The 24,558-nt window shown below is 42.9% G+C and overlaps 4 protein-coding genes across 7 annotated transcripts in view; all 4 read right to left on the bottom strand.

Annotated features, from left to right (window-relative positions):
* Nucleotides 1–1,546, bottom strand: part of oxsr1b (oxidative stress responsive kinase 1b) — a 36,604-nt gene extending 35,058 nt beyond the window's left edge. For all 3 annotated transcript variants that reach the window (XM_079233994.1, XM_079233992.1, XM_079233993.1), the window contains exon 1: nucleotides 1,420–1,546. In XM_079233994.1, coding sequence (XP_079090120.1) covers nucleotides 1,420–1,489 — 70 coding nt within the window. In that variant the 5' untranslated portion in view covers nucleotides 1,490–1,546. The remainder of the gene's footprint in view (nucleotides 1–1,419) is intronic.
* Nucleotides 1,547–2,509: 963 nt separating this feature from the next.
* On the bottom strand, nucleotides 2,510–5,800 carry myd88 (MYD88 innate immune signal transduction adaptor). 2 transcript variants are annotated; one of them, XM_079234610.1, is made up of 5 exons: nucleotides 5,442–5,800; nucleotides 4,946–5,077; nucleotides 3,887–4,064; nucleotides 3,355–3,446; nucleotides 2,510–3,260 (listed from the first exon to the last, which is right to left on the bottom strand). In XM_079234610.1, the coding sequence occupies exons 1-5, from the start codon at nucleotides 5,749–5,751 to the stop codon at nucleotides 3,109–3,111; spliced, it is 864 nt and encodes a 287-aa protein (XP_079090736.1). In that variant the 5' UTR covers nucleotides 5,752–5,800; the 3' UTR covers nucleotides 2,510–3,108. The 2 variants fall into 2 exon arrangements, with proteins under 2 accessions (XP_079090736.1, XP_079090735.1); XM_079234609.1 differs by having other exon boundaries at nucleotides 2,510–3,263.
* Nucleotides 5,801–6,474: 674 nt separating this feature from the next.
* cry-dash (cryptochrome DASH) lies at nucleotides 6,475–11,234 on the bottom strand. Its single transcript, XM_079234611.1, has 14 exons — nucleotides 11,114–11,234; nucleotides 10,258–10,430; nucleotides 9,736–9,829; nucleotides 9,508–9,638; nucleotides 9,240–9,388; nucleotides 8,705–8,793; nucleotides 8,522–8,595; nucleotides 8,328–8,417; nucleotides 8,137–8,216; nucleotides 7,998–8,057; nucleotides 7,742–7,899; nucleotides 7,468–7,587; nucleotides 7,116–7,292; nucleotides 6,475–6,829 (listed from the first exon to the last, which is right to left on the bottom strand). The coding sequence occupies exons 1-14, from the start codon at nucleotides 11,174–11,176 to the stop codon at nucleotides 6,722–6,724; spliced, it is 1,566 nt and encodes a 521-aa protein (XP_079090737.1). The 5' UTR covers nucleotides 11,177–11,234; the 3' UTR covers nucleotides 6,475–6,721.
* Nucleotides 11,235–12,113: 879 nt separating this feature from the next.
* The window catches only part of map3k22 (mitogen-activated protein kinase kinase kinase 22), a 36,542-nt gene continuing 24,097 nt past the window's right edge, over nucleotides 12,114–24,558 (bottom strand). Inside the window, exons 9-18 of the mRNA XM_079233890.1 lie at nucleotides 23,795–23,928; nucleotides 22,863–22,936; nucleotides 21,637–21,698; nucleotides 20,023–20,094; nucleotides 19,299–19,463; nucleotides 17,815–17,963; nucleotides 17,566–17,697; nucleotides 16,370–16,499; nucleotides 14,946–15,123; nucleotides 12,114–14,252 (exon numbers count right to left, since the gene is read on the bottom strand). Coding sequence (XP_079090016.1) covers nucleotides 14,024–14,252; nucleotides 14,946–15,123; nucleotides 16,370–16,499; nucleotides 17,566–17,697; nucleotides 17,815–17,963; nucleotides 19,299–19,463; nucleotides 20,023–20,094; nucleotides 21,637–21,698; nucleotides 22,863–22,936; nucleotides 23,795–23,928 — 1,325 coding nt within the window. The 3' untranslated portion in view covers nucleotides 12,114–14,023. The remainder of the gene's footprint in view (nucleotides 14,253–14,945; nucleotides 15,124–16,369; nucleotides 16,500–17,565; nucleotides 17,698–17,814; nucleotides 17,964–19,298; nucleotides 19,464–20,022; nucleotides 20,095–21,636; nucleotides 21,699–22,862; nucleotides 22,937–23,794; nucleotides 23,929–24,558) is intronic.

Consider the following 24,558-nt stretch of genomic DNA (forward strand, 5'->3'; position numbering starts at 1 on the left):
CGAAACAGCCGCACCAGTTTCAAACCTATGCTGACAATTTGTGCTGCACGCTGCATAGGAAAATGCCACAGAACTGGCTTCTATACAAGGGGGGGCTTTATCTGTGTGCATGTTAAATTGCAGGGCGTTATCTTGTGGGGTGCCCCAAATCAAACTTTCCAAGAAAATGGGAATGTAGAAATGAGTTATAGTTAAATCCAAGTCTTTTAAAAAACAAATATACAAAAAGGTTCATTAAGGGCCTGTAGAATAGACCCTCAATAAACACTGATTCCCTGTAGAGGAAGCACATAGGTAAAGTAAACCAGAGGCACAAACTAACTGATTTGAGCCGACAATACTTTACTTGTATGGTAAACACTCCTCTTTACGAAACAAAGTCAACCAAAGGTAGGACAGTGTCAGGTATTTATGGAGGGGAACTATTCAGGACCTCTAAGTAATTGCCGTCATTCCTCAGGCCAGCCAACCTGCAAGCCATTCTCTGGACTGGACACCCCGAGGCTAAGCATGGCACAGGAAAGGTGTAACAAGCCTCCTGTCACACTGGAGGAAATGTGGCCAAGCAAAGCAATTATTGTGTTGTAAAAAAAAAAAAAAAAAAAACTTGAACTGGAACATAAATGGATTCATTCAGGCAGTAAATCGCCCAAAACGATACCCTACTCCGGGAAGGAAGTCTATAATCTCTGGACTCTGCACTAGCAACACGAGTGTTTTTGGAAAAGGTTCTGTGCTTGAATATCCAGTGAACTGTATTTTAATTGGGAATGTGCATGAACACGCACGCGCACTCACACACATAGTTTAAGTGTCTCTGTCAGTGGTGGCTGATATGATTTAGCATTTAACGCTACAATACAGTGTCATCCCCAAATAAAAAGATATATTTGAGAATATAAATATATATAAAATGTCACTTTAAAACCTACTCTGTAGGATGGGTTCAGTCTAATATAACTTACCAACACATTTAAACGAGATATAGTTATTGTAATTGCAGCCGGCGCACTATACTCAGAGTACATTACATTTAATTAAAAAACACATATATATATTTTACGCTAACGTTGCTGTCCACATACTCCTTTCCAGCAAATAGTCCTCGCCTCACAAGGCAGTAACGTTATCATGACGCTCGTTTACCACCTCGGCACAGCCCCAGCGGACGGGGGTAACCGCTCTTGCCTGGAAACATGTCACAAGTCACCGCCCGGCTGGGATTGCCAAGTTAGCAAACGTGACGAACCTAACATCGCTCCAGAGTAAGAAGAAGAAGAAGATGCCTTCTGCTCGCTTTAAACACGGGAGATATCGGAGCCTGCGTCTGCCGTGACGAGCCTCCTCGTTATGAAGCCAATGGCAGAAATGATGTCGGTTGACACAAACGTTAAGCATAACGAGCTCAGGATCACATACCAATCACCTCGTGCAGCTCATAATCATCTTTGTTGATGGACCAGGTTTGGGAGCTCAGGTCCTCCGACATGGCTGAGGCCGTCCTATCTTCAGAAAGCTGGTGAATCCAAAGAGAGGGTGTAAAAAGAAGTCAAAGTAATCCAAACAGGACCAACAAGGGCGACACTTCCCCTTCTTATCGAATCCTGCAGCACTCCTGTCATTCCCAAAGTTTGACACGAGCGTAACGGCCCCGCCTACCGCATTCCTACTGAGCAAACGCAGACCTCCCCGGCGGACATATTGAGTGTGGGACCGCAGAATAGCTTCAGAACAGTCATTCAGGAGGAAACTAGCGGTGCCAAAAATACAAAAAAAATATTAATAACGTGAGCTAAAAACATCGAGACGTTTGCCCAAAATTATATCTGTGAATGTTACTTTCTATGTAAAAGCTGGTGCTTCAACGAGTGTGTAAATATTAGGTAAAAGGGGGAAAAACCTATTGGTGAAACATGCCCAAAAAGCGAATCAAGCCTTTGGGTTCCGCCACACTTTTAATGGCGGGCTGTTTTTTGTCGAATCTAAATTATGCCTAGATTCTAGTCTTGCAGGCTTTCATTCGTCTTCTAAAGCAAACAATCCAAATATGTGTTGCTCATATTAACTCACATCACTCTCGAGCCTTCCTAACCCACAACAATTTCATTCATTTGTGCACGTTTAGTCATTAAATGGGTTGCGAAGTTCTACCTGACAGGCTATACTCGGGGCATATTTTCCGTAATCATAAAAGAGGCGTGTTGCTATAGGACCCTCCTGTCCTCTGATTGGACAGTACACACATACACTGCTCTATGATTGGATGCTCATGCTTTAACTGTAAAATGTACTCAACCTTTTTTACAGCATTCAATTAGCGACACCTCTGTTGGTTAATTGTATAACATGCAGAACTTGCACAATCGTGACACATGGTGGAGAAGATCAGAACATATTGTGCTTTTGTTACAGTATAAATATTGTTTTGTTTTTTTTACATAAAAAGGAAAATGCCCTTGAAATGTGTGTTAACATTATTTTTGAGGAAATAATATTCAGACCATTTATTCAATGTAGAATAAATTCACTTTAATAAACTGTTCTGAAAAGACCATATCAAAAGTACAAAATCAAATGTAGACATTGAGACAGACAGGAGAGGCAGGTATCAGCAGTCAGTAAAATTTAACAAGTGGAAGACAATCACAATATCTCTTCCTTTTAAGCTACAATCTCACCTCGAAGTTGACTCATAAGAGGAAGTGGCCAGCGCAAAGAAAAAAAAACACAGATCTATCATAGAGCATTTAGTACAGACTGCCGCAAAAACAAACACATCCTGTTCGCCAGTACTCCCCACATAAATACAACACAGTGGCAGGCACAACTTGTGTTTTTTTTTAAACACAATAACGGCTGTGTGCAGTGAGAACTTTGCTATCCTTGTACAGCTTGAGTTTCATAGAGTCAATATCCAGTCATCTTCATAGGAAACACAAATAGTTTCCACCATAATACACTCTCTTATAAACTCAGTATGTGTTCTGCAGGACAAGGATCAAAAGCAATAGTATATACTTTTAACCTGTGACGTTTGGTCATTTTCCAAACCCGCTTTAATAGAATAAAAAAGGAACATTTTAACACAATTGACTGCCTGGTCCATGGTTATGGCAGTGAGAGAACTTTCGCCAGCCGTGTCCAGAACCAGGCCTGTGTGCAAGGCCGGGTGTAGTCGCATATGGTGAGGAAGCGTAGGATGCTGGGGAACGGCCTCGTCATTGGCTTGTAGATTACTGGAATAAGCCGTTTACTTTGAGCTCCTCAACAGAGAGAGAGTGAAAAAGTAAGTTCATATCCATACATGCACAGGTATATGTCAGATAAAGAAAGCTGTACATACATGCAACTTACCGGGACAGAGACTGAGAGCAAACTTGGTCTGAAAGTCACAGGCATCACTGTCGAGGTATTCATCAGAAATCACCACCACCATCCTCTTACACCTGCACAGATGGTCACATAAAAGCAAATGTAGAAATGAGGGAGATTTTAAGACAGAAAACTTTGATTTCTTGCTCTCTAGTGGCTTTCTCTATGGAAATTCAAAATGAAACTGTTATTAGGAAAAGTTTAGCTTTCTGCCGCAACTGAAACTTTCAAGTCTTTTGTGTCTGGGAACTTTCAATTTCAAATGTTTTCCCCCAAACAGATTATTATCAGAGCCACTGAAGGTAGAATACATCGTGTTATATACTGTGAATAAGCAGCAGGCCTGGTTCACATCACACAGAAGTCTGCATTGCATCGCAATACAAAGTGTTGCATGCTAACAATACCGAAAAAGCACAAGATCATGCAAGCGTGACTGTGCTTTGGCCTCCCTGTTTGTTTGAACAGGCCAGATAAACAGAACAAACATGGTGAGCGCGTGTCGATAAACCACCTCTTCTCAATGAGTTCACTCGTGATGGTCCACACGCAGGAGCCTGGGAGGACATCTCGGTCGAACACACACAGCTTCAGCTTGTACTCGGTCTGTTCCAGCTCGCGGATCATCTCACGGACAAACTCAAAGTCCTTCTGGCAGTAGCAGATGAAGGCATCGAACCGCTCTGGAACACCTGGATTCAATTCAGTTAGATTAAATTCAATAACGCATATTTATTCCACAGAAGCAAAACATGAGCAGGACGAGAAAACCACACGACGTGCAGCCACGAGTGATTAGAGAGAGATTCGGAGCAGAAAAAATTATGCTGCTATCACTATCTCAAATCTGACTTGAACTAAGTCACTAATTTATAATATCTTCGCCACCACATGACATTTAGAGGGTCATGGAGACTTGTCATAAAGAACCTGATAAGGCGCATGGAATACATTTTTAACCATTGGAAACTATTGATTGTGGGCAACCTAAAGTCATTCTAGTTATTGAAGGTTTTACACTAATAATCCGTTGTCTTGAAGTTGGACAGACAACAGTTGTGCACTCAACCTCTAACAAGTCAGCCACGACTCATGTAAACCAACTTTTAGCTAATACATTGATCATAACAGTAACAATCGCTCAAAGTGTAGTTGACTGGAACACAATCTGACACTGTCCAACTATTTTCTCATTACCAGTGGTGGAAGAAGTAGGCCAGTCATTTAATTAAGCAAAAGTATTAATACGATATCATCTAAATGTACTTACTTATTTACATTTCATAAGCAATATGTAGTCATTAACCAAAATGAACTAATTTAGAGTGTTAAAACATGATTGGACTATTAATACAGATGTATTAACACGTAATCAGCATTGTATTGTTGCAGTTGGTTTGTTGTATACTTTTGGGCTTTGTCAGATGAATGTAATAGGCTAAAAGTACAATATTACAACAATAGAGGGGACTGGTATAAAGTTGTAAAAATAATGGAAATATTCAAGTGCAGTGCTTTTGCAAATTTGCAGCACTTTTGTAAATGTTGTACATGTTTTAACACAAATACTGACCCTCCGGGTCGTCCTCCAGGGTGAGGCCAATCCTCTCTGAGGTGCGAGGGAAACAGCTGTCCACCTCCGCCACCTGAAGTGGGAGCTTTGCATTCTTCTTCTGGTTCTCTCCATACTTCCTGACATCCTCATCTGCTTGGGAAAAAAAATATTAAGGCGCGCACACGCACACACACACACACACACACACACACACACACACACACACACACACACAGTTGAAGTGTCTCCGTCAGTGGTTTGCAAACAATAGGTGGGTCCAGATGTTATAGAAACTTTGTTTTAGCACAAATATGTTGAAATACTGGTGCAATAAAGACTGAGATTTTCCAATATGAGAATTCAAACATGTGAATCACTTCCTGGATTAGTGTACAGGGGCAGAATGGGCGATGAAAACAGGCTCATACATACTATAAATTAGCACCTCTTATGTCGGGCACCTGCACCAATGAGATACGCATTTAAACCCACTTTCCAAATGTCACCAACGCACCCATCAGAGGACGCAGATCCTCCACGATGTCTCTTCTCTCCACCTCCTCCAGTATCGACAGCAGCTTCCCGACCGTCGCGTCCGCGCAGCGAGCCTGCCAGTCCTCCAAGACCGATTCGGTGGGACTTTTTACCGCCTCGTAGTTCTTTATCTCCAGGTAATTGAAGCCCATGCTCTCCGCAACTGCCATCCAGTCCGCGGCCACTGGGTTTCTGGGGTTGAGGTACAGACCCAACTTTTTCCGCACGCACATATTCAGCGCGACGAGAGGAATCGTCCACAACTCAGACTCTGAATCGAAGCAAGCCATGTTCCAAAGTTTCGTGAGACGAGAAGGCTTTAGTTAAAATACAAAACAGGGAAACATTGTGACGAAAGTCCGGCGTCCACAGCCTACCTGTCAGTGGCAACAGGAGGAAGTGATGACAAATGCTGCGTACTGCGTCATGCGGGGAGGAGATACTGTACCTCCTGACACTGAAGTGCGCTTGCACAAGAGTTGTTATTATCGCTGGTATTATCGCTCACCCAGAAACTAAAGAAATATATGTATTATTGATGAGTGAAACGGCTTGCAATGGTGGGAACTAAAGGAACATTATTGGTGGAAATATAGTTAATCTGTGTTGAAGTGTTTCTGTTCCCTTTTCTTGCATGACGCTTTCATTCTTTCACTGACAGATCGGCTCTACCTCCTTCCTTGAATCATTAGTGAAATAAAATGCTGAATAGAATAGAAATGACCTCCCGCCAGGACAACTTCCTTGTATGTGAAAACATACATGGCAATACATGGTTCTGATTCTGATTGCAGAACAATATCTCTTAATTTAGCTATTTTATTTGAGAACCACCTCTGAAAACGAATAAAAAAGGTAAAACAACTGTGGATGTACAATTGTTTTACTTTTTTTGTATTCAACAGACATAAGAAGAGGGCAAGATAAAAACTATGCACAAAAACTACAGCAAAAAGATGTTCCATTGCATCAACCTAAAGACCACGTTGCGGCTTAATCAGATGTAATCTTAATAGGAAACAAGTCCATAAAAGGCGCTTTATTTTGGCTACGCCTCTCCAGAGCTGATGGCAAACAGATCAGACATGTTCAAGTGTTGGAGCAGAACATGCATTTCCTTTAATCCTCATCGGACAACTTCCCTCAATAAACGCGACAGTGTGCAACACAGATTTTACAGTAACAGTCCACGTTTGCGTCACTGGAGCTTCCATCCTCTGAGCCTCCGTCCACGTGGTCAGTGTTTGCTTACAGACAGGTTTACAGGTTTTTGCTTCTGGAGAAATAGAAATCAATGCCTCTGTCCTGATGCTGTTTGGGAGTGTGAGATGGGCCCTTCTTTCCTCTTGGTGACGGCCCTGTGCCACTCTGACAAAAACAGGAAAACATACATTTGCCTTTACTGTGAGGTTTTAAAAGATGTTTATGAACCACTGGTTTAATATCAAACAATACTTTGTATTTACAAGCTTATCATGTGTTGTTTTAGGCAAAATCAGTCAGATAAAAAGGATAATATATCGCGCTGTATAGTGGAGTTGAGGCACAAAGTAAAATATCTAAGTACCACAAAATTGTAAACATAGTAAGTGCAGTAATAAATGCTTTCCCAGCAGTAATCATACTGTCCACTTCCCTTTTCTCAAACACTCACCGGTTTCTTGTTAACGTGTCGGCTCCATTCAGGCGCCATGACGATGGGGGTGGGGTAGGTCTCACCAAGGGACACATGCGCATGCGACAGCGAAACGGTGCCGAGGGTCCAGGGCGCGTGCACGTCAGATCCCATGATCCCCTGCAGCTCAGGAACCCACTGACGCACATAGTCGCCCTAAAACAGAGGCGTGTGGAACGGAAACCCATCAGTGACTGAAATCTCCACATCACAGCTTCTTTCACATGTTTCTGGTTCCATCGCCTTCCTGTGACAGCAAACTTTGGCAAGTTCAAAACAAAAGTCAAAAAGGGAAATGAAACTGACAAGTCGGGATTCTTCTCAAACATACGTTGTTGTCGTAGTCGAGGCCTTGCTTTATCATGTTGAACTTCCTGTTCTCTCTGGGGTCATTCCCTATGCCAGCGCTGTACAGCCAGTTGCCATAGTTGCTGCAGACATCATGGTCGATCTTTGGAGGAAAATAAAAAATTAAGAAGGCAAGGCTCTTGTGAGTATCATCATCTCAATATAAAATATAAAGACTCAGGTAGTTGTTAATGAATAAATTGATTTATTCTATTTATTAAAAATACAAATCCTTTAAAAAAGTAAAACCATCTTACCAGAAGGTATTCAAACAGCTCCGCTCCCATCCTCCAGTCCAGGCCCAAGTCTTTTGTGAGGAAGCTAGCAACATTCTGTCGCCCCCTGTTGGACATAAAGCCCGTCATCGCCAACTCTCTCATGTTGGCGTCCACGAAGGGCACTCCTGTTCGTCCTTCTGTAATTACAAATGATACATATGTTCAGCTGCACTGTACCCATTTAAACACAACTTAATGTTTCAATAAAGAACATTTTGTGAAAAATGGTCCAAACCTTTCCAAGCATTGAACAGCCCCATGTCCTTTTTCCATGGAACAGATTTGTCTTGGAGTCCTGAGGAAAATTACCATGAGCTTTACATTCATTTATGGTGTGTTAAAAAAAATATTTGCTGAATAGGTGCCAATTTGACCTTTGATCTGAAACAGTCTGTTGCCATACTTGACGCCTACAAACTTGAAATAATCCCTCCACAAAAGTTCAAAAATGACCCTGAAAGACAGCAATGAAGACAACTTTGTATTAGTTTTGACTAAATAATGGCCTATGATTGAGTCGATTTGATTTTTATTGTTTTGTATCTTATCTCATCTCGAGACTTACCAGTATGTGCTCTGATTGGCTGTTCGCTCCTTTTCATACTGCTGGATCTGATGATAAATATACCTGGGTGAAATGCAACCCATCGCCAGCCTGCAGAACGCCAGAGGAGCACCGTGAGTGACATATTTATAGGAATGGAACATTAAACTCTTGTAAGCATTCAACAGTAGAGGAAATGATACAATAACACTCACCAAGGTGCAAATTTAGTGGAATAATCCATCCCAATCAAGCCATTACGAGTCTCCTTGTAGGTCGCAACTGCATCCTACAAAATAGAAAACATATATTTATGACACCTATAATACATCGCCTTGTGTTTTTTGCCATTTTATAAGTAGAAAACTAGTGCCTGTGTATAATTATGTTGTACTCACAGTGTCCCAGAAATAGTGTTTGAGTCTAGCCAGAGCTTGACTTTCACCACCACTGGAGGGGAAGGCTGAGCGAGGATCAGCCAAAGGCTCTAGGAGAATAAAACAAGAGAAGAATTTCAGCATCCGACTGATTTCACATATGTTAAATTGTCCCCGATGCGCATTAAGACACTCGGAATCATAAAAGCTTCATCTGGTACATGGAAATAGAGCCGGTCGGCGCTCGCCGGCAGTTAATGAGGAAATCTGTGCTCAGCAGTCTGCCTATTGAATTCTGAAAGTAGCAGCAGTGTCGATTTACTTAATAGAGGCGCTGCATGAAATGAACACTTTGTGATCCCTTATTGCCAGCAGCATGTACAGACATTTATGCAAAAGTCAATTTAATAAGCACACAAAATAAATACACAGGAATTTATCATAGTGATACTGATAGACATTTCAGCAAACTCACATTACACGAAGACACAAAAGGTAAAGTGCAAGATTGTATGAATTAATCTCATTTGGATAGAGCAGATAAGCCATTATTCACCTGTCTGTCCCAGGTCCTCTGCTGTAGGAATGGCTCCTTCCTCCAACCCCTGTGGGAGAGGCTTTAGCTGCTCAGGAGTTGGGAGCAGAGGCCTCACCCTGCTCTGGGTCTCCGCTGCCTTCCTGAACTGAGTGTACACATCAGGCAGCCTAACGAACCAGGGAGAAATACTCTTAACCTGCATCTCCCACAACACTGCCAGAATCAAAAACAGGATGTCAAGCAGAACGTGGATGCTTTGTCCCAGGCAAACCATATCCTTTCTCACCTGGATATGTGGTGAAATGGAAGATCATCTCTGTGGTACAGCGTCGACCCCCAGCAGGTGTGAACTTTGACCTTCATCTGTGCACAGACATCCTTCACTCGTTTCTCGACATTCAGCTCTTCCGAGGCCACCTGGAACATAAGTACATGAAGTAACAACTGTCAAAATCACGAGCGGATGCAACTGAGATGTGATCACTTCAATAAGAGAAAGACTGTTTGAAACTACCTCTTCGTGGAACGCCACTGTGCTGACAGAGCCCAGTTGCTTGATGAGTTCTGCAACTACCTCCTCCGGCTTACCTCGTCTCACCACGAGGTTGCTGTGACACAAAAGTACACACATACACACAAAATATGTCCCAGACCATGCAAGCTGCATCCTGGATAGAGATCTAGCAACTTCCCCCTTACTGACCTGAACAAATGATGGCAACAGTGTGTGCCGGACCCATGTTAACATCAACATAACCTTCTATAAGCTCAGGTGTGTCCTGATCCTGTTGCAACTGAATCAATTAAATCCTAAAAAGCTGAGGACAAGGTCTGTACCAAGTGTGTGTGTAACAATAACATGACATATAAGTTAATGATCACTTTTAAATCTTGTTAAGAGATTATGGGTTTTTAATTCAATAACAAAGACCACTCTACACAGTGGAGATATTCAGCAACATAAATAAAGCAGTAGAAGACACACAAATTGAGGTTATATACAAGAAGACCGGTCAACAAACAGCTGTTTAGTTACCTGCCCTTGTTGAGCATTATGCTTCTAAGGTCCCTGATACTCTCCAGTAAGAAGCGCAGGCGGAAAGGCCCAGTCTTTGGTAGGTTGTAGTTGTACGTTCCCACATAATGTCTGGGGTCGAAGCAGTACAGTGGGACAATGTACTCTGCATTTCTTTGAGCCCAGTGGAAAAGCTGCATATAAAGAGTACAAAGTAGGTGAAATATGATCATCTCTTAGGAAAAGTGACCATGGTCTAATTGCAACAAACGCTAAACAGTCAATTTAGTTATTTGAGCAAACTGTTTTGGAACTACAAATGTGGCTGCTGTAAGTGCACTTCCATGGTACCATGCCAGCTTATGTTAAAAATAGATAACCTGAGTTTCAGAGACAAAAAAAATAAACAAATACCTTTTCTTTTTAGTTTGGAAAACAATGTCTTTTATTTTGAAAATCGCACCCGGAAGTCGTAACGTTACACGTAAGTAGATGTCAATATCCTCCATTGTGGCTGACTGACTGAAGACCCGCAGGATTGGGAGATTGTTTTTTTAAGTATAATTTGTGCAGTTCTTGTGATAAATTGCACATTACTGGTCATTTCACTATGAAGGAGAGGCTTTTAAATTCTCAAACGAATAAAAACCGGAAGTATCATTGTTGTTGCTTTCGGCGAAACAAAACTAACTTGATGATATTTGCAAACATACTAGCTAAATAATATCCCGAAAATGTTCTCGTAGTGACGGTGACAAAGCAAATAGTACACGCAGGCGCATAACGTTCATCAGACACGTTTACTTGTCGGTTAAATATGTGCTAAATAACAAAATGACGTCATAAGTGTAAAGGCTCGTAAGAGATTCAGTCTTACCTCATTGTCGTGAAGACGCAAGTCGTTTCTCAGTAAACAAATGATTGTACGGCAGCCAGACATACTTAGCAGCAATAGTTGTGGCAGCAGTAGTTGCAGTGCTCGATGTCAGAGATCCTCCCGGTCCTCGGTGCCTGCTGCTCGGTCAGAGAGGCTCCGTCACGTTGTCAGACACGCTGTTACAAAACGTCGAGGTTTTGTAAGACGGTAGTTCAACAGCTGCCTCACGCTGTAGTGTGCATCTATACACAGTTTACCAACATGCCAAAATAGTTAGCTGATGCAGAACTACTTGAGTATTTTTTACAGTGTGTGGAATTCCTTTGTTTACTGAAGCGGCTCATGTTACCTTCTGTAAACCTAGGGATACTACACTGTAAAAGAAAATATATATATATATATATATATATATATATATATATATATATATATATATATATATATATATATATATATATATATATGAATACCACTGTAAAAATGCATCACACACACACACACACACACACACACACACACACACACACACACACACACACACACACACCTCAGTTATATCATTTTATATTAGGGTGACTTCAGTACACCACCACCCATAAGTCATGGCATAGATTGTACAAGTGTACCTAATAAAGTGTCCACTGAGTGTATATTAAATCTAATCCATTTTATTATCAACTTAAATTGTTACTATCCATTTGAAACTAAAAGAAAGAAAGAAAAGGCAACTGCAAAAGGGGATTTTGAAGCATTAGTGGCATCATCATCAATGCATAAATAAAATGATGAGATAAAAAAGGATCAAGAATTGTATTTTTCTTAGGGGAGAATCAAAAAATTAGAATTAAAAACATTTTGTTTGGATTATACATTGTATACTACTGTAAACATCAGATAGTGAAGACAAAATATACATAAGAGTGGATATAACTGCAACAAAGACTTTCTAGGGCAATGTGATCACAAAAAAACACAATAAAATGACACAGGGAAATAGTCTTAGACCTTGGATTTATTAAGTTAAATGTACAAAAGATCAACGACTTGATACATTTCATGTTTCAAGGCTTTGTCATTAAGACAAAACAAACTCTGTCCCAATCGAAAGCCTCCCAGCCTTTTCATACTGCCTACCAGCTCTCAAAGAGACAATTATACTCCTGTCTAAATCACAGTACAATCTACTGTATAACGTAGCTATTTCATCAAATAGATTTGTATATAATGTAAAGAAATTTCATACAAAAGTGCAGAACAATGTATTTACAGTATAACCTTTTTTTTTCAATATAAAAGAACTTCAGCAAATCCTGTGCGTGCTCTCTACTGAACAGCTGCTCACCTTATTAAGAAGCTTCCTGCTTTCGCAGTGAACATTTGTGTTTACAAGCAGATTCAGGTAAGGCACTGACAAGGGTCGAACAAAGATTTGATCATTCTCTAAGTGCCACTGTATTACAGCTAGGCAGGACACCTCCAACATCAAAATCCCCAGTTAATGTTTCATCTCATCGCCATTTTAAAGAATACAGCATTTAGCTCCATAATTCCACCGTGACCCTTTTTGGCGACTTGTAATATTATCTCACTTGGCATCACACAGGGAGAGTTGTGCTGTCCGGTGGTCAGTACGTGACCCATTCATATAGTGTGGAAAGCAAAGTGAAGGCGTGGGTTGACTGGATTCATTCTGAAGTTACAACAAACATGTAAACGAGATGCTTACTTCAATCTAATTCCATAATTTTTCATACTAACACAATGTGACGTCAATGCATCGGATTTGGTCTGTGCAAGTCTACTGTGCACGAAGCTGCCGTAACATAGAAAAGGCTATAGGGCTCTGAGGTGACGAAACCAACATGACTAATACTGCACTAACTTAGCCAGAAGTTTCTGCAACTTTTCTTTGGCCACTTTTTTTCGATGGACTGAAGGCTCACTGCATGGGAAGCTGGAATGGATGTCACAGACTCCAACAGTAGTGTTGGTATTGCTTAATAGACATTGCACACTGATGCAAAAGTTTGGTTCTTTTTTTCCTTTTTATACGACACAATTCTCCTTTATGAAAATTATATAAAAAAATGTTTCAAATAGAAAAATATCTCAGTTGATTATCCTGCATGTTGGAAACGTTTCAATGCATGATATCAAAAGTGCAACACTGGCTATCCTTCTAAATGGGGTTCTGAATGCCATGATAGTTGGGTAATTTAACCCTCTAAGATGTAAAAAGAAAAAAAAAGGAAGACATTCTTACTTACAAATTCTTATTGTAAGGCGTTGACAACAATATGTTTACATTTTTAAGATGATGATAGAAAAGTCATCGGCTAAGATGACTTTACATGTATTGTATGCCATATAAAAATATTTACCATCTTAATTTCAGACACAGCTAACTGAGGCTGATGACTAACTTAGAGTGCTGTCAGATGTGATCAATGTCAACAGTCAGTCACGATTACGTAGCGTCCGGCCGAACCTAGACACTGTTCTGCGGCAGTAAATAGGCGTAAAGACCCAGAAAGCTTGAGAAGTCACTGCTCTCTCGCGTCACTCTTTCTGCTCTTGTTAAAGGACAGCAGTCTGTAGCTTGTGAGACTGCTAAGTGCTTTCTCCTCTGTCCCCTCCTGGGGCAAAACACTGCGACACCTCGGAGGACTCATAGGGTCTGACAGCAGCCAACCTGGCCTCTCAGTGAGTAATCCGGGTTGAGCTAGTTGGTGAGAGATGCAGGGGTCCTGACAAGGCAGACACTGGTGATAGATGGCAGGACAGGGAGTTGGAGTGATGCTGAGCCCTGGTGACGGGGGAGGAGAAGAGGGGAGGGCGGGCAGGCGAGGAGGTGAGTTGAGGTGCCGAAAGGCCTCGCAGGCACGGGAGGGGAAAGGGGGTCCGCGGGCCTCAGAAGCAGCCCTGGACGAACGGGTGGCTGAGCAGCGCGTCTGCAGTGGGCCGCCACTTCTCCTCCACAAACACCTGCCGCAGAAAGTCCCTGGCCGCGTCGGACACGCTCTCTGGAAGGATGGGCTTCGTAGGCTGGGTGGCAATCTTAAAAATGGCTGCCATGGCCTCGTACTCGGCCCATGGAGGCTTCTGGGTCAACATTTCCACAACAGTGCAGGCGACACTCCTGAGAACAAACAACATCCAGCAGAGTTGGTTAGTTCAGTAGTTTAATGGGGTGTTTCTAAGCATTTATGTTTCTATATACTTGTGGGTGGACACAACGACATGTTATTGACAGCTGATTGTATTGCCCAGTAATACAGTCTATTTTAATTGAACAAGCACCAGCATTGGCTCACATGCAGTACACCAAAGTAAAAAAAGGTATTGCGACATGCATTGAACCTGCATTATTTACACAACAGAGCATTCTTCTTGATATTGACCACAATGACGAAAAGGACAAGAGTCTAATGTATCAGTAAATATACAACATGGTCATATTCATTTAATGTTTTGTAGTACCAGCAGTTATATTCATAGTGCTCGTGCCTCGGGTGCAGAACGTGGTAATCTCACCATAAACTTTACAAATGTGGTATTTACTGCATTTGATTATATTTTACAGGTTTTCATTTTGATTCAGTCGCCAAGTCAAATTCATATTCCTGTGTTTGTAATTCACATTCAAGATAGCATTCATGTCTCTGTGACTGCTTTATGTATTACTGTATATATTGCTTTACCACCTATTTCTTGAGGTCACTTTATTGCTTTAACTGCAGCTGTGTATTAAATGTAATACATATTGTTGTGCTGCTGCAGTCTAATATCCCCTGTGGGCCTCATTACAGCTCCACCTGATCTGATTCCTTACCACACATCAGCCTTGCGGCCATAGCCCTCCCCGTTGATGACTTCCGGGCTCATCCAGTAGGGGGTGCCAGTGACAGACTTGATTCCCGTACCAGACATGCAGATGGTCTGGATACGTTTGCTGGCTCCAAAGTCTCCCAGCTTCACGTTCCCTGAGGAGTCTCTCAGGATGTTAGCACCTGGTGGAACGAAACAAAATGAGCTCGGAGTTTTTCAAAGGGGTCTCCCGAGGACTGTCAATATCCTTTAAGGGATACTTTATGAATGTGGTGCGGTTACAAGGTGCATGTGCCAGCACTTCAACTGACTGAACAACCTCAGGGGAAAGATAAACTTTTCCTATGGCTTGACAAGTCTGTGGTGACGTAGCACTGGCAGACCTATTTCAAAAATGTCAAAGTATACCTTTTAGCAATTTTCACACTAACATCACACTGACTCATGCCACAAATACTTTTCTCACATTGGAGAAAGGCCTTGTTGGTTTACGCAAGTCAGGAAATGAAATATTTAATCAACTGTCTGCTCCACGTGGATCAAACACCCGTCCCCCTCCTTCTTTAGTAATTTTTCCGACATGTAGCTGTGTCTATCCCGTTTCCATCAGGCACTCCCTGTGTTTGATCGGTGACTAATGGACACGCCACTCACTCTCCACACCTACTGTAAGATGGCGAGCTGAAGAAAAGAGATCGAGAGACTAAATAAGTGACCTGTGCTCTTCTCACTTTTTTTAAAGTCGTTTCCACTGCCTGTACGTTTGTTTTGAGACTCTCTAATTAATTATGTGAAGGCTTTATTTGGCTCCTTGGAACATTACATTTGCAGACACTTTAAAGTCTAATGTCACGGCTGCGATGCCAAGCTCTACCGAAAACCGCCATGTGCTGACAGCTCTTTTCCTGCATACAGAAGAGCTGTTGTGTGGTGAGATGAGCACACACACCGTATATTACACATGAAGAGCATTTTTAAGTGGAAAATCCCACCCACGTATTTACTCTCACAGGGCCTGCCTGCGTCCTGTGAGACCTACTATCTTTTTTCCCCACCAGACGGTACATTTAACTCTTTTTGGCCACCGCAGTTCGGGCAGCCAAACTAAAACCTTTCCATCCGGCGTTGGACATTTTTAGCCTGGCCGATTTCACCATGAAGCCTAATATATCTCAAAGCGGAGTTCAAAATAGCACACTTTTTTCCAAGCTCCTTCTGTAGACGGTGAGTAACCAAATGAGGAAATGTCATCCAGAATAAAATGAATGAACCGGGAGTTTTCTCAGCAACAGTTTCTGCAATATGAACTATAAGAAAAGACTGTTTACAAGCGGCCGGCTAAGTCTGCATCTCAAGTGTGTGTGTTTGCTGGTTGCAAATCCAATTAAAGCACTATCCTGACCTTCGCAGGCTTGCTGTTTCTGTTACCTTTGATGTCTCTGTGTACAATCATGTTGCTGTGCAGGTAGGAGACTCCTTGGAGGATCTGCCTGGTGTATCTCCTTGTCACCTTCTCTGTCAGGGCCCCATAGGCTTTTAACTGGTCCTTTATTGAGCCCTGGAGAGGCAGCAAGAGAGCGAGACAAACAGAAAGGCAATGAGAGAATGAGTGGGAAGGTTGAGAAATGCATGCATGATCTGTATATTGTCTGTAAAATAATATTGCCACAGCTGTAGTTAATACAATTATAGAAGTTCTCCTTTGGAAGGATGTGTATGATACAACATAGTTCAGTATCTGCCTGTCTGTAAGGAATATACTAACATGTGTTTCCAGTTGGAGCAGATTTATTTAGTTTTCCTGTGAAGGTGGCCCCTGAGCCAGTTTTTAAGTACAAAAACCAAGTGTATAAACACAATGTGCTGACAGATTTTGATTGCAAACACCTTCGATGTCCTGCATTTCTTTTAATTTCCTGTTTTCAGTTCCTCATGCTGAAATAACAGCAGGAAATCTGATCCAGTAACACCTGGGAGGTGTGCAGGACTCACACAGTGCAAACTAAATGTCTCCCTCTTCACTTTCAACTGTCGCCAAGACACCTCAACGGCTCCGTGGCTCTCACAGGGACACTGGCCCTCGTCCCCGTGGCCGACTAAAGTGTTATCGGTCGGCCACAGCGGTGCCGCCGTGCAGAGCAGTCACACGCATACTTGGCTTGGTAGCCTCTCCATTTGCCTCTGCCAAAAAACTACGGTGAAACGTAAACATTTTTCAATTTCCAGACAATGTGTGACGAAGACACTCAACGGCACTCAGAAAAAAACGAGCCCAGGAAATATTAAAACCAGGCTCGGGGACAGGCGACAGCGGCTCATTAAAGCGCTCGTTTTGTGAGAAAATGCTCTCATAAACTGAGCTGTTCTGCTGACATCAACCACTAAAGACATGTTTGTTGACGTCTGGTGGCATTTCAACATTTTAGCAGATGTTTCCAGCATGTGTTTGATTTGATGATTGTCTTTCAACGTCTGTGTACCTATCTCTGCAGCCCAAACAAGTCTGAATATGACTCTCAGACTTAAGTCTCATTGTATCTAAATCAAACTTCATGACTGTTGCACTACATGTGACTTATAAAGGTTTAACTGTATTCAAATGAAATGCCCTGCAAAATACGCACCCCAGGCATAAACTCCACAAAAATGGTGAGTTTCTTCTGTTCGGGGTCCCGAAGACAACCATAGTACTGTACAATCCGCTCATGACGCAGATTCTTCAGCAGCTGAATCTCACACTCCAAAGCATTCACCTCCTACAGCAAAAAAACAAGTGTTACAGTTATGAAAAGCATACATCAATTCAAATATATAGCACCTTTAATTAAAAGTCTGTGACTTATTCCAAACAGGTTTGAGATGAGCTCGCTCACCTTGCTGGTTTCTTGACAGTCGGTATCGAAGGGCACCTGCTTGGCGGCCAGCTCGCGGCCTGTGTCGACGTCATAGCAGAGGTAGACTTCCCCAAACGCCCCGCGGCCCAGGAGCTTTCCTTGCCGCCAGTTGACTGGCGCCCGCGGCGCTGCAGAAACAAGACACCGCATGATGAAAACCCTCCTGTGATTCATTTGGTTGCTACGCCCCCGGAGGCAGACGGGTCCACTGTGATGTACTGATTTGAGAAAACACCGAAGCATCAAAAATCCACCGCAAGACCCGACTGTTGCTTCGCACAGAAACCTCGCCAAGACCAGACGTCAAAAACCCACCGCAGGGTCGTTAAACAATTCCCACTGCAGACCCTCTCTGATGGGAAAACCCATCTTTCAGAGAGAGCGTCTCAACAACTCTCATCTTCACAGGCCCAGACTCTGACACTTTGTTTTGGTATTAACAGGCTTTGCAGCCGGGTTAGACAGTTTAGTCTCAAGTGGGAGAGAAGGATACCGGAGACTTACACTTCAACCACAGACTGCTGAGCTGAACTTGTTTCATGACAAAGACAATTTCTGGGCTCAGCATCGTGTGGCCTGAATGAGGACAAATGTGATTAGTGAGCATGAGGGTGGATGATGAAAGGGGAATTCTGCCTGATGTGACATACAGTATTACTGTACATTAGTTCTACTCCCTCTTACTACCAAGAACTTAAACATGTTTGACAGCCATCGAGTATTTACTGGAGAAGAAATTCTCCTTGTGTTGTATTCTTGTATCAACACTGTTTAACTGCTAAAACTTAGTCACACTGTTCTGTTTCGATTTGAGATGACTTTCTCTCTGAGTTTCTTTTGTAATTCACATTCATTTTATGGCTGAGTATCATGTAAAATATTTGAGAATATGCTGATGGGATACCTGAGTTTTGGTACTGATACCATATTTATACCATATTAATGTTTTAGGGCCTGACTTCTCTAAATGTCCATTTTCACTTCACAAAAGAAGCCCAAGTGTTCAGATGATAATTTTGTCTCAAAGAAAACACATCTGCACGCTTCATTTGGCAAAATCTGTTAATAAACTAAATAAAATGTTCTGAAGTAAGCAAACAGGTTTATTAATTATGAATAAACAACCATTTGATACCAGAATTCAGTTTGAACATTTGAATTGGTAGCAAAAGAGAGAAAGTCTTTATTATTCTAGGAGCGAAGCCCGCACATGTTCATGTTTACGACTTCATAAATGCTGCGAACATATGGTTGTATAGACACATATAGATCATGAGATTTATAGCACTTATGTAAAACGTACTGAGGTGTGAAACCACGCCTCTCTCTACTCTTGATATGCAGAAGAAACGTCCACAGGAACCAGACCGATACAACACACATCAACAACGGCCAAGAAATGCAGTTTATTTTAACCCTGTCTATATGTTTGGGGTGAACATGTCTCTCAGGGAACTACTTACACTTGGCTGAACCACGCTGGCAGCTTTTGTCAGCGGTGCGGCCCAGTGAGCGCAGGTCGCTGTACTGCAGCGAACTGTCTCCATTATAACTGCGTGTGCGACTGGAAGGAACCAGCTGAAATAGGTTCTCCTGTGGCATAAAGCTGCGCGGAAGAGTCCTGCGACCTGAAAAACACACATGTATATAAAATAAATTGACATATTAATGACTTTACACACACAGGCCACTGCATCTTTTGTTTGAACTGTGTTTTACTGTTCTCGAACAGTTAGTGTACAGGTGTTGTGCATAAACTGAGCTCTTGGCCAAGGCTTAGGGCCAGCCAGAGCAGAGTGCCTCTCGCCACTCCGTCCTACTTCCCCTCAGACAGGAAGCAGGGCGCTGTGTTTTTATACAAGTTCGGGTTCACCGCGGGGAAACATAAATCATTGCTAGCCAAGGTTAGCCTCTGAGTAAGCAATTACTAGCAGCTGCCTAGAACAGCAAGCCAGCACTTTGTGTACCAAATATACCCAGATAGCAAAGAAATGCAAAAAAAGTGAAGTAAATTTGAGGAGGTGAAACTGTAAAGAATGATTTTCCAAATGCATTAAGAGATCTGACCAGATGGGAGGGTCTGGGAGTAGTGTGTGTCTGTGTTATCCTGTTGACACAGCAGCATATCTGTTTAATCTGTGCAACAATAGTGGTGTTGTTATTGCTCAAGCAAAGCCGGTTTCTTACGGTCTCCATAATCCTTGCTGCGATTGGGCAACTGGAACTGGCGAGGGAAAGTCCCTCCTTTCCCATGGCGACCTGAAGAGGGAGCAAAAAGGCACAGCTGTCAGTCAGGAAGGAATGAAACAACTGAATTCTTGTTTCATAGCTACAGAGCTCCTAAATGTATAGTTTCTCGAACAACAATGCAGATGTAATGAGTTGGAGTTTGTTAGTAACACAAACATAGTGATGCCTGATAAGGATAACAGATGCTCAACACATCTGACAGACACTACATTGCTTTTGCTCATCGCTGCGCGTCAACTCAAAGTTGAGTTCAAAAGCAGCCCGATGGAAGACAGCTTTTCACACGCCGAACAGAGCTGTTGCATCGCCTCACTGCAGCCAAGAGAGAAAACAGCTCATGTGTGCTAGCTTAGCCTTAGCTCTGAACCCAGTGGAACAGTAACTAAAGGCAGGTGGGGAGCACTGCTGACGCAGGCGAGTGCTCACACTCCCTCTCTCACACACACACTGAATGGAGAGTAGTGGAGCTGCTTGCAATTGAAAGCAGCTGTTCTGTCAGATGACTGCCTCCCCTCGCACTGTTTTTGTGGCCGTATCCCATGGAGACCGGGGGTTATTTTTTGTGTTTGGCAGCGCGGGATGGAGAGGAAAAATCTACTCACAGGGAATGGTAAACAAATACTCCATCCCTCAGCAGGAAGGGCCACACAGCTTTACATCTGGGAGGGGAGAGTGTGTATATGTGTGTGCGCAGGCACGTGCACGCATGCGTGCCCAAGTGAGGCTTTAAGTGCTGCTGCAGCTATATGAAGCTCCTCGACTGTGTACACAGTGTGCAGCACTGCCTTTTTAATTTACAGCGCGGGGGTGGCGAAGGAGGAAAATAAATGACCAGATTGGGAGAGCTGCTGTGGTTCGTGTGTTCGCGAGGATTAGTGTGGCGTTATCTGTCATCCTGCTCTATTTGATCTGCGTTCTGAAGGAAAAGGGACAGACAGGGAGCCAAAGGACAAGGGACAGGCGAGAAGGGGGGCATCAAGAGGCGAGGGGACCGAGAAGGGAAGTGATCATGAAAAGACAGGAAAGCCGCAATGTCTTTTAGGAACTGGAGTTTGAAAAAAAAATGAAATGAAAAAACGGGAGACAAAGAGTAGAGATGGGATGAGAGAGACAGATGACAGATGAGATGGACAAAGGGTGCACAGAGGAGACTGTGTGGAAGAGAAAGCAGGAAGAGTTATGATGCTATCGCACTCCCTTCATCACCTCCTGAGACACAAGAAATACAACCAAGATATTAAATATCTTCCACAATAACCCATTTCTCATTTTAAGTATTTACTCCTAGACAAAAACCATCAAATAGTATCATCTCCCTCCTCATTAGTAATCTCAAGAGGGTATTCGCTGCGAGGAAACATTTTAAATAATCAGGAGCTGCACGAACAGAGCTTTAGTTCTGTTTCTGTGAAAGTGATTGTGTGGCTATAATTACCAGAGAACTAGGAACTGACAAAACTTTCTGATAATGAACAAGCTTTCTGCAGCTCTCTTTATCTCTATGCAGTGTTTCAGTTGACTCACAGCAGAAAAGCTCCTCTCCTCTCTTACCTTTGTATTCATAGTTGAGGTTCAGGTAATTATTGTCACGGTTGTTCTGCGAGAAAGGAGGACTGAAATGACAAGAGAACAGGGGGAAAAAGTTGAGAGTCGGGTTTGCTACTTAAGTCAGTAATTGTCCCTTATCTTCAAACATAGTCTGGTTAAAGCTGCTGGTCGGAAACTTCCGACTGTAAAGCAGCATAAAATGCCTCAAAATTACTTTTGCATTCAAACTACTGAGCTTTCAGCCACAATTGATGTTGAACAACAACAATGTGCTGAAATAGAAAAGATAAGCCAAGAGCCTCTCTGCATTAACGATTAAGTTTGTGGTGCTGGATTGCGGAAATGGCACTGAAACTAACTTTCTCTCATTAAATTTGTCGATGTACCTCCATGCCCGCCCCCCCCCCCCCCCCTACTCCCCCTCTTCTCCCCTGACCAAGCGGCCTGTGGGCAGCCCTGCCCCGACGACCCGACAGAGAGTGACGTCTCTGTTGACCGCAGGGCGGCGCGGGGCCACGAGACCCTGGATAAGGGGCACGCATGCCCCCTCGCAGGGAAAAGTTCCATGCACTCGTTTCCTGCCATTGTTCTGCAGCCTGGAGCCCAGATAAGCCTCGTGCAGGTAGAGCTGTTTCCGTCCTACGCTCTCTCTCCTCTCTCAACCTCACTCTTGCTCACTTTTCTTTTCCCTTTGATTCACATTCAATCTTTTTCACTCTTCAGACCCCAGCTTTTCCACTTCACTCTCACTATTTCAACACTTCTTATTTTCTGGCTCAATGTTTCCCTCTCATCCAGCATGTTCTTGCTCAATCTTTCACGTCTCCCACTCTGTCTCGCTCTCTCTGCAACAGTAAAGAGACCCAATTCCTCTCAGCACAGGCAGGGTCAGGGAGCTCTGCTGGCCTTTAACAGTACAAACTTCACAGAGAGCCTCAAGTTGCTTCTGTGTGTGTGTGTGTGTGTGTGTGTGTGTGTGTGTGTGTGTGTGTGTGTGTGTGTGTGTGTGTGTGTGTGTGTGTGTGTATGTGTGTGTGTGTGTGTGTCTGTGTCCTTGTCTGTGTAACATGCAAGATCCCATCCAAATGTGTTTACAGGCACGAATGCTGCGATGCAAACCGAGTCTCATATCTCTGAAAATAATGATGCTCTGCAGTATGAATGTGCACATCATACATCTAAATCTAAACCGACAGGGGTCATACATCACACATTGCATGATGACTCACCTGTCCAGCGCTTGATCTATTGATTGACAGCTGCTCGACAGTGAGTTGTCTGCGCTCCCGAAGGGATCCAGCATCTGATAGATATAATAACACAGGGGAATCGAGGGTCACAGAGCATGCAATCATGTGGGATAGAATATAAAGCAGTGCAGAAAGAGTAGTGTGTATAACTGCAGTGTAACATAAGAATGTGAAGGGGAATGAGTACCGGATGATTGTCTCTTCAAAAGCTGCATATCCATATTGTACGCAGCTACATTAAAAAAATATTCTCAGCCGTAACTTATGGAGGCATGTGCAATACCGTTACTATTAATAATAATGTACTGTACTTCATCTACATGAGTAAACACTGACAAATGTACTACAAATTGAGCTTCCCTATATATGTGATGCACAGTAAGTTGAGAACCACTGCCCTGGGATCTTCCTGTTTCTTAGTAAGATGATTTATCACGTTTACTGATGACGGATTTGCTGTGCTAGACACAATAATAAACGACAGGGAACAACATGGTAATACCATTTGGTTAAAAAAAAAAATGTTTTTACTAACGGTAAAATATAGCGGGATACATTTTCTGGTTTTGTTTCCTTTAATAAGTGTTGATAAGTGTATCAGGCAGGGCAGTCTTTAAGGTGTCCCTCTTAAAAATAAAGGACAGGGCAGATGCAAAGATAAACTGCAAGAAAAACAGAGCAGTATTCCTAAAACAGAACTCAGGACTTAAATAACACACTGCAAAATGAATGATCGTGGCTGGTTGCTGAACAAAAAGAAAAGGAAAAAGAGTAACACAAAAAATGAATGACTAGTTTCTGTTTTTGCTTTTTGCAAAGTGGCCATGACAAACTGACCTCTCTTGAGATGTCCCAGTTACAAATGATTGTCAAGGTAAATGCAAACAAATCCAGTCTTGACATGCTCTTACATTCTGGTCGTGGGTCTCGGGGATGAACTCCCCTTCACTGTGGATGCTGGTGTAGGAACCCTGGCGGGCAATCTGCTGCTGCTCCTCGGGGACGCTGCCAGGAGGTGGGGACGTCCGACCCGTGTGCAGGGAACCTGGGACAGTTTTGGAAGGAGTGCAAAGGAGGAGAAATTTCAAATTAGAGCACAAAAGGAGACATTGAGTGGTGAGGGGCGAGGGGGGAAAGGAGGAAGCAAAAGGGGAAGATGATGAAGAGATGAAAAGCGAGGGGCAGAGGAGAGAAAACGGCCTCACGGTGTTATTCATAGCACAAGTTCAACAGTGCCGGGGATATGACAAGAGATTTACTAAACCACACTGCTGCCACCTCTGACCTCAATTACTGTGACAAACGCTCCCCCGGCTGAGCTGCGGCACTCGCCCTTGACAGTGTAAGAAGACCGACTGAAAGTCTGTCCGTCGCTAGCTGAGCTGGCATCCACACTGAAAAAGTGCATTGAGGCCAAAAGGTGCCAAGATGTATTGGAACGGTTAAATATCAGTAAACAGTCTGGCGTTTGACTGGAAGATAAAACTCCTTTTTCTCCACAGTTCAGTTTCTTTCGGCCTCTTTCTCCTCGCTCCATCCTCTCCTCTCTCCCCTGCTGCTAAGCATCACTGAGGTACCCGGGATCACATCACATCTTCACTCAACCATCCACTGTGACCGCTCTCCTGTCACCTCTCATCTGCCGCCACTCGCTCCACTTCTATCCTCGCCGGCG

The sequence above is a fragment of the Taurulus bubalis genome (genome assembly GCF_910589615.1).
Source record: "Taurulus bubalis genome assembly, chromosome: 18".
Taxonomy (NCBI): Eukaryota; Metazoa; Chordata; class Actinopteri; order Perciformes; family Cottidae; genus Taurulus; species Taurulus bubalis.

What these genes read in the sequence shown, in the direction of transcription:
- myd88 (XM_079234609.1), bottom strand. Translation starts at nt 5,751, where the DNA reads ATGGCTTGCTTCGATTCAGAGTCTGAGTTGTGGACGATTCCTCTCGTC. An exon ending in CCTGGAGGACGACCCGGAGG is followed by an intron (nt 4,065 to 4,945) that starts GTCAGTATTTGT and finishes AATTGAATCCAG; the next exon opens with GTGTTCCAGAGCGGTTCGAT. An exon ending in AGTGAACTCATTGAGAAGAG is followed by an intron (nt 3,447 to 3,886) that starts GTGGTTTATCGA and finishes CCATCTGTGCAG; the next exon opens with GTGTAAGAGGATGGTGGTGG.
- cry-dash (XM_079234611.1), bottom strand. Translation starts at nt 11,176, where the DNA reads ATGTCTGGCTGCCGTACAATCATTTGTTTACTGAGAAACGACTTGCGT. An exon ending in ATAATGCTCAACAAGGGCAG is followed by an intron (nt 9,830 to 10,257) that starts GTAACTAAACAG and finishes TTTGTGTCACAG; the next exon opens with CAACCTCGTGGTGAGACGAG. An exon ending in GCTGTTCAATGCTTGGAAAG is followed by an intron (nt 7,900 to 7,997) that starts GTTTGGACCATT and finishes TTGTAATTACAG; the next exon opens with AAGGACGAACAGGAGTGCCC.